Source organism: Sinocyclocheilus anshuiensis, unplaced genomic scaffold, assembly GCF_001515605.1.
Source record: "Sinocyclocheilus anshuiensis isolate Anshui unplaced genomic scaffold, SAMN03320099.WGS_v1.1 scaffold67, whole genome shotgun sequence".
Taxonomy (NCBI): Eukaryota; Metazoa; Chordata; class Actinopteri; order Cypriniformes; family Cyprinidae; genus Sinocyclocheilus; species Sinocyclocheilus anshuiensis.
The window spans coordinates 2,135,097-2,144,244 of NW_015552546.1; the positions used below are offsets into that span (position 1 = coordinate 2,135,097).

General features: G+C 40.1%; 1 protein-coding gene across 1 annotated transcript; it reads right to left on the reverse strand.

The window, feature by feature from the left end:
* Positions 1 to 1,599: 1,599 nt before the first annotated feature.
* Positions 1,600 to 5,056, reverse strand: tent5ab (terminal nucleotidyltransferase 5Ab). The gene is made up of 3 exons (XM_016454737.1): positions 4,765 to 5,056; positions 3,830 to 4,653; positions 1,600 to 2,919 (listed from the first exon to the last, which is right to left on the reverse strand). Exons 2-3 carry the CDS (start codon positions 4,214 to 4,216, stop codon positions 2,137 to 2,139), a joined length of 1,170 nt encoding a protein of 389 aa, XP_016310223.1. The 5' UTR covers positions 4,217 to 4,653; positions 4,765 to 5,056; the 3' UTR covers positions 1,600 to 2,136.
* Positions 5,057 to 9,148: the final 4,092 nt, after the last annotated feature.

Below are 9,148 nucleotides of genomic sequence, written 5' to 3' on the forward strand. Positions count from 1 at the left end.
GTTTTGTTGATAACAAACATCACCGAGCCAATGTAACTTTTAAAATCACCATTTAATGAGTCATTCATGTTTGCAAATACATGACACATTGCAATATTGACAGTAATGAGCTCAGAATATCACATCTGAATTCACATACAAGTTTAATTTAGAAGATAAAACACACATAGACTGAGACATTCACACTTGTGTGGGCACCCAAATGCAATGACTCTAAATGAAAGTTTACACCAACGTTTGTTAAGAATTTGCTGAACTAATGCTTGGTCGGGTCTTTCGACTCAAAAAACACAACAGTACTTTTCACAGCATTAGAGTAAGGTCCTAACCGAGACAGCACAAGCATCACAATGTACAAAAATAGCAGAATAAGTAGAAAAATAAGAGATATGATTATATGTGAGTGAGTGTATGGGAGGAATGTGCCCATCTTTGTATGATCAGTTAGGGTGAATTTATCCATAAGTACATGTGACATTCTCAAGCCCTGTCCCAACTTTCTGTCCTGTAGATTTGTGGCAACCATCGCATGCATGTGACCATATAGAGTGTCCATTTTTTTATTTCTGAAGGGTGCTCCTGAGTGCCCTTAATGCCCCCCCTTTTGCTCAGTATGCACCTTTGGACTACTACCGGACAGTCTATGCAGCATTGCATCACCAGAGTGTAGAATCGGCTGAGGACCGCAAGGGCTTAGGGTATCATTCGGGACAGGGCCTTAACATACACCCATTTCAGGCATGTGACCATAAGGTGTCCCATTTTTGATTCTGAAAGGTGCTCTCGAGTGCCCCTATTGCATCACCAAAGTGTGGAATTGGTAGCATTGGGGACAGGGCCTTTACATATGTCAAAGCACTCAGATTCAGACTCAGTGGAATAATTGAACTAGGGGAATTGTGTTGCATTAAGTTCCAACAGCATGTGGATGCTTTTACGTCAAGTATTGTTGCTTCACAATCTTGAGGAATATCATGAATATCTTTGGTATATGTTCTGCTTCCCTTAAATGAGCTTCTGCTATGTCTCTGCTGGTCTTAATCCGCCAGGCTATGCAGGTCAGATGTGTCAAAGGTATAATCTCTGGATTTGGTAGCTGTGTAATAATTAGGCCTTCAGAAAGACGCCAGGTAACCTGGATATAACAGCAACAATTTGGACTTAAACAACTTTCATTAATTCTCTTCCTGTTCGGCCTCGACCTGTTTTACTTCTTTGCCTTAGATGTAATGGCATTGCCCTGGACATTTTAATCTGAGCTAAGCCAGCACTGAGCCAACAGTAAATTGAGGTCAGTTTAGATGAGACAAGAAGCTGTGAAAAACTCATATGTACAGTCTTACACACAGGTATACGAATCTTGCCAGTGCCTCGGTTGGAAAAAGCTTCTTATGCAACACTTTCATATAGGCCCCTAAATGAATACATTATAAGAAATAGGTCTTGCAACTACATCAGTTGGAAGTTCATGATCAAGTGGCCTTTAAAACTCGTCATCCATTTGCTATTGTACACTACCTTCATTCATATGTGACTCCAAAAAGATGTCTTGACTAACATACTTTGGGGTCATTTGCAGAGTGACTTAAAAAAAAATTCCAGTTTAAGGCACTTAACTGATAATCTGTTTTGGGTATCTGGTATCTATGAAAATATCCTTGGCTTGAGAAAAGTGTCCATTGATTGCAGTCTGATAGCATGAGTAATGAGCATCAAAAAAGTTCTCTTGCTAATCTATCTGCCCTTTCAATACAATATGCAGGACATCTTTGATTCTTCATGTATGTCTATCACACACATATGTACACAAACAGAAAGATAGTCCCTTTTGTGTCCGTATTACTCTCATAGAGTTTCCATGGTGTTTCCTCCTACTGTAGGCCTGGCACATAGCCATGGAAAGCCTAGGTAGAACGTGCTGCCCGATGGTAATGAATCCAAGTTACCTCACTCTCCCTCACTTTCTTTCATCTGGCGCGCTTGTAGCTTCTCCTTGCAGTGAGCTGGCAGCAGCCAGTTGGGAAAGTCTTGGGTTTTCCTCACATTGTAGAGCACACAAATACAGACTTGCCAACTGGTCTCATTGGGCGAGTGCTCTAATTAGACATGTTGGACAAAATGTGAGTCAACAGTTGGTCAGTTGCAGGGTAACCATGGTGAGAATGTGTGGACGGGCTGGCAGGCATAGACTGGTTGCACCTGAGCAATGTAGTAATTGCTAAAGTTGCCATCTGCAATGTACGGTGCAGGTTGGTAATAGCAAGTGACGTTAGCCACATTGGGAATTACATTCTGCTCTGCCAGAACACGTATCGCCAACATGGTGATGAGGCTCAGAGTCTGTCGCCGTTCGTGTCCCATCAAGCATACTGTACTTTCATCGACGACACTGTACAGCGTGGTCAGGTACTCGTATTTCCGGTCCTCTAATCCCACAAAGTGATTCTGCAGATATGACTCTAGCTTGCGCCTTTGTTCCACCACATCTGAGAAGTCGATGAAGAACCGGGAACACATGTAGCGTTCGAGAAGCTTCATCTCGGCTTCCGAAGCCGCGCGGAAACCTCGCACCAACAGGTGGCAGTACTTCAGCAAGCCGCCACCCCGAATCTCTTCTGGATTTCGTGTGCAGATCAGTTTCCGTTGCAGGTGGTCCAAGGCTACGTTGAAGTCTCCGTAAACGCTCTCTCCCACGATGGAGGGGTGGAATGTCTCAGCCATGGGGTTTTCAGAGCACTCGTAGAAGAGGAGGAGGGAGTCCAGACGGATCTGAAAAGAGTCAACGCTGAACTCAAACTGACGTCGCAGGGAATCCACAAACTTCAGTTCGACGTTCTTCCCGCTGTTGTTGGAGAGGGAGATTAGACTCCAGCGGTCTGAATCATTACAAACTTTCACCATCTTCTGCACGTAAGCCTCCTAAGGAAAGAGAAAAAAAGGTTTGGAGGAGGACAATGTGAGCGTGAAGATTTGTTCAATGAAAATTGTTAAAATACATTAAAAGATGGAGATGCACAAAAGGGTACGTGGGTGCAATGTGAAATGTTTAAGCAGACAAATAAATAATTATTAAAAATCATCCCCCTCTGCATTTGCACTCTGAAAACAGCATACTGTCAATAGCAGAGGACTACAGCTGCTATACTTTTCATTGTAAAGTCACTTTGCATATCCAGTAAAGACATTCCATTGCATCGCTATTGCTTTAAATTATATCAGCATAATTTGCATACATGAAAAGGCTGTCTGCCTTCGCATACACTGGGTAGAGATAGGAGAAAACGGATCCATCGTAAAATGGTTTAGAGAAATCCTTTTTGTAGTTGAAACCAGCGTTTTTACTACCAGTGTCCTTATCTCATTGCAGCTTAAGCTCTCTAGGACATGTCTAGGTCCAGTCAGTGTCAAATTATAGCATGTCGTGCACTTCCCCTTTATTTAACACGCTAAACATATGGAATTATATCAGTTACTAAGTAGTCATTTAGCTGAATCTCTCTTATCCAAAGTGACAGTACAGTTAAATTAAGAACAGTCCTGATGGAGTAACCTGAGGTTAAGTGCTGTGCTGGAGGGTGATGAATCAACTCCTGCAAGGTTTGAATCCACAACTTTTTCAATTACTAGCCAGGACTTTTAGCTACCTTGCTTAAAAACATCTAAACCAGACTACGCAGGTTTGCTGAACTTTTTAGCTGGTCTCCCAGCTGTAAAGTGCCCAAAACCCCATATAAAAAAAACAGCAAAAGACCCGTTTTTACTAGTTTAAACTAAGCAGAACACCGGGTTACAACACAATTAAAACAAATAAAAGTCACTAAATGCTTACCTTTAATGTAACTGGTGTGATTTTCTCTTTATTCACAGCTTCAGGCAGGAAATCTAGGAGGGAGTCGAGAACGATATCCTTCACGGTCTGAAACTCCACTTCTCCTTTCAGATCCGCGCAAAATATGAGGTCCAAGTCCTTGTAGCCCAAACCGCTGTCCTCGTGGAGAACGTGACTGGCCGCGGAACCGTTCAGCCGGACCTCCCGGACGTGAATCTTGCGCTCTTCCATGCGACACCGCACGACTTTGACGATATCACGAGGTTTCATCTCCAAAGTGGGGAAGTTCCATTTGCCGTGAATGGGGATGGATTCGGTGAGGATGACATCCAGACGCTTTACCTGCTCCCAGTTCAGCACGCTCAAATTACTTAGATTCTCTTCCATGGCGAGTGATTACAGATCTGTTTGTTATATAGTCCTACAGTCAGGTCGCGTTGGCCGTGTCACATGAATGGATGCAAGAAGTAAATGTTACAATAATTCAAGAAAAAGTATTTTTCAGTCGGGCGAGAGTTTATATGCACGTCTAGCATTCGTGTTGCATGCAGCGCGCCGCCGTTGCGCCTCACCTCTGTGCGTAAAAGCTCTCCAGATGTCCCTTTTGCGCACAGCGCTGAAATTCGTGGTGAGGGCGGTGAACGTGGGATCTCACGGCTCTCGGAAGGTCAAAATGATTGCTGCATGATTGCGATGAGTTTTCGCTTCCGACAATAAAGTGCACGCCTTTCCAGGAACACGAATGTCAAATAGCATAAGACCCCGTCCCTCTCCTCAACTAAAGCGACAGCTGGAAGCTTTGAGTCTTTACATGTTGTTTTATTCTGTAAAAATAAATATATAAATAGTCAACCAATAATGTGCAAACCCTGTTCAATTAAGCACTGAAAGAATATAGATGCGCATAATCAATAATATGTCAATTGAAGACCTACCTGTATGATCACATTGTCAGCTGTTAGACTGTGTAAAGTGCTGGTTGCTCATGTCATCTCGGTTGCACACAGAGAGGATGCACAGAGATTAACCCGTAAACTATAGCAGGAGTGACGGAGAATTTAAGTGGCAGCTGCGCGCACCAATCCAGACACGCGCTCCTCACCTACGGTAATATTATACACAGTTATACCCGCGTACGACCTGTTAAAACAGTACAGGAACATTTATAATAAGCAAAAGTATAGCTTGGTAATTTATTTTGTACTTGTTGAGTATTTATTTAGTTTCTATGGCGCAAACAAACAACTGTACTGATACAGTATATGACTACAAAAATCAACTTGGTATATGAGTCAAAAATGGTAAAGTTTCTAAAGGTAATTAGTGTGAAGGTATACATGACATACATAATAAATGAATCAATTAAAACTGACTAGCAAAACATCATTTCTGCCTTTATTGACAACACTGAATGTCAATGCTGCCCTCTAGAGAAAGACATCATGTTTGGAAGTCGAATTTTACCTTTATGCAGGTGAGTAATGAGGTTTCAGTCTCTGAAGCACATTAAACAAGAAAGAAAAATAAAACCATGCTATATTTCAGGGAAAAATGTACAGAAAAATGTCCCTAGGTTAGCTACTATATATCTGACATCCTAAGTGGACATTCTCAAAAAGAAAATGCTTCATAAAGACTGTTCTATTTTAGGGTTTGGATTAGTCTGTAGTAATTGTAATTAGCTTAATTTAAGGGTAAATTAAGTCCCTGTTTGGATGGCTACGCAAACCTGTGTTTGTGAGGGAGTGAGGCAGACGTGTGTGAAATTATGTGTGTGTCTGTGTAAGACTAGTTGGTAACTGTGTGTATATAAATGACTGACCGTAATGTCAGGTCATGCTAGATGTCACCCAGAATCTATCAGGGAGACCGGACCTGCGTCACAGCGGTAACAGCCAATAAAGTAGGATTATTCTAGATTACCCCCTACACCATGACTCTTGGACGCACTTCTGAATGTTTAAGTGTGTGTGTTTGAGAGGAAAAGGAGACAAAATGTGTGTTTAGTGAGAATATGGACAGAATTAATTTACTGGAACTACACAATGCATGGCAAGGTTGAAAAAAAACATGTCAAGAACACTTCCTGGACATTTCATCTCATAATAAAACAAAAAGATATTTTGCTTATAAGAAAATAAAGACTGTTTTTTTTTTTATTATGACATTATTAATTAAATGATTTACTTTTTAGATAAAGCATTTATAAAGAATGATATAAATAATATTAAAAAGCTTTATTGTCATGAAATGCAATGCAAAACGACTTAATAGTCCTTAAATATGCTTTGTTTTCTTTAGGCAAACTCTTTTCTTTTTTTTTCTTTTAATTTTCGGGTGAACCGTGACCTGGCCCATTAGCTGTTGGCATGTGATGTTGCTGAATGGGTCTGTACGAATCTTACATTCCTCAGGGTCAGCTGAAGCGGTCAGGAGTTTCCTGTCTCTCTCTCTCCACACACTCACCCAGTCATAAAATTTATCACACTGTTTTTCTTTTAATTGCCTATATGCTTTCTCTTTAGCTCACACTAAAATATATGTTACGAAAATAGAAATGTGAGAGCCAACTACATTAAAGTGTCTGTCTCTCGAACTCTTTCTATTCAGGTAAGAGGTAAAACAGAGACTTATGTTTGACTGCTGCAATGAGATCAGATGAGGTTTTAGCCAATCCACCACCCCAGCTGTACCAGTGAGAGAGTTACATGCTTTTTCTCGCTCTCTCTTTCTAACCCTGACCACTAACCCCGTCAGCCAGGCTGGGTTTTAGAAACCCCCCAAACTCACAGTATCATCATGCACAACCATGAACCATACAGTATGTTCTTATTTGCATATTTGCGGTGTCACTGTCACTGACTGGATGAATGCAGCACGCAACCTGTTTAAGTCTCTAGCATTGCACATTCTCATATTATATACTATATGTATTATATGTGCAGGTGCATCTCAAAATATTAAAATATCATGAAAAAGTTCATTTTTTTTTGTAACATTTCAAAAAGTGAAGCTTTCATATATTCTATATTCATTATATGTAAAGTAAAACATTTCAAAAGTTTTTTGTTTGAATTTTGATGATTAGAGCTTACAGCTCATGAAAGTCAGAAATCCAGTATCTCAAAATATTAGAATATTTACATTTGAGTTTCATTAAATGACCATCCCTACAGTATAAATTCCGGGTATCTCTTTTTCTTTGTAACCACAATAATGGGGAAGACTGCTGACTTGGCAATGGTCCAGAAGACAATCATTGACACCCTCCACAAAGAGGGTAAGTCACAGAAGGTCATTACTGAAAGGGGTGGCTGTTCACAGAGTGCTGTATCAAAGCATATTAAATGCAAAGTTGACTGGAAGGAAGAAATTGGGTAGGAAAAGGTGCACAAGCAACAGGGATGACCGGAAGCTCTGTCTCAAGATCTGTCAATCATAGGATATCTCCTGCTATTACCTATGAAAAAATGAGAGAAACATTTTTCTATACATGAAATATGAAAGCAAATAGACATATGACGATATATTTTCTTTGTGTTTTATGCAGCTCATTATATTTTTATAACAATAATAAAGGATGTTTATGAAGCAGATCGTGTTCAGTCCATAAAACATACAAAGAGTGCTTGTCTTATAGAATAAAAATCAACTTTAGATCTCAATCGGAATTTATTACAAGCACTCGATGATGGTTTAAAGTGGGTTTTAAGCAAAAACATAAATAATCGCATACATTTTCAAATGTAGCTTGATGCTAATTGTACCTCTATTTATATTTTAAGATGTATTCTTGTAAGTATTATAGATAGTTTGTTTCTCTGGTGCAAACTTTATTTATCTTAATGTAATGCTGTATATTGCCACCTAGCGTGCAGGCGTGAATTAGCAGAAGGCGATCAATCGGTTCACGCTCGGTGTGAAAGCACCGTTCGTTGTCGATTCGCATCGCATTTTCGCATCGCGCTCAGTGTGAAACGGCCTTAAGTCAAATGATTCGCAGTCCATGCTCCGAAGACCCAATCTGAATCAAATAATTTGTGATATGCTCTCCGAAGTCAAATGATAATCCCAATTTAAATCAAATGATTCGCAACATGTGCTCTGAAGTTCCGATCTGAATAATGATTCACGAACCTGCTCCAAAGTTACTACCTAAATCAAATGATTCGTGATACGTGCTCCGAAGTTCCGATCTAAATCTAATTTCGCGATCCGCACTCTGCACTTCCGATCTGAATCAAAAGATTTGCAAACTTGCTCCAAAATTACGATCTAAATTAAATGATTCACGATATACGCTTCTAATCTGAATCAAATGATTCACGACATGCACTCCAAATCTCGATCTAAATCAAATGATTCGTGACACGTGCTCCAAAGTTCCGATCTCAATAATGATTCACGAACCTGCTCCGATCCGATCTAAATCAAATGATTCGCGATCCACGCTCCGAAGTTGCAATCTAAATCAAATGATTCGCGATCCGTGCTCCGAAGCCACGATCTGAATAATGATTCACGAACCCACTCCGAAGTTCTGATCTTGATTCGCTATCCTGCTCTGAAGTTACGATCTAAATCAAATGATTTGCCATCCGCGCTCTGAAGCCCCGATCTAAATAATGATTCAAAAACCCGCTCCGAAGTTCTGATCTAAATCAGATGATTCATGATACGCACTCCAATCTTCCGATCTGAATGATTCGCGAGGCCGCTCCGAAGTTCCGATCTAAATCAAAAGATTCATGAAACAAGCTTTGAAGTCCTGATCTTAACCAAATGATTCGCGATATGGGATCCGATTCGAGCACTTTGAAACAGTGAATCATTTTGCGACACAATGGTTTTACTGATTCTGAGTTTAAAAAAAATCAATTTCACCCATCACTATGTGCTTTTTAAAATCATTACAAGCATTGTCAAAATTCGAAGATGAATGGCTCTTTTGATCTGATTTTTGCTAGTGGATAGCTTGAAAAGAACAATCAAAGTCACTAATTTGAGTTTAAATCAATCGGAGCGGTTCCAGCTTAAAGACTCACTCAATTGAATCGGTTTGTCTGTTCCTTCGCTTTTTGCGCCTTCAGCCATGTTTATACGACAAATTCAGTACTACTGCTGGCTTAGCTCAATAGTTTTATGGCATTAACTGAAATAAGCGGAAAAAAGTCATGTTTACAAATAAAGTATATTTCCATTCTGAAGATAACTGTTTTCCATGTCGAAACATCCAACACAAATCTATGAACATATTCAGGTGAGGTAACCAGTTTACTGCTAACTAGTGAAAACAATCCATAACGAGCTGTACCTCAG

What these genes read in the sequence shown, in the direction of transcription:
- tent5ab (XM_016454737.1), bottom strand. Translation starts at nt 4,216, where the DNA reads ATGGAAGAGAATCTAAGTAATTTGAGCGTGCTGAACTGGGAGCAGGTA. An exon ending in TCACACCAGTTACATTAAAG is followed by an intron (nt 2,920 to 3,829) that starts GTAAGCATTTAG and finishes CTCTTTCCTTAG; the next exon opens with GAGGCTTACGTGCAGAAGAT.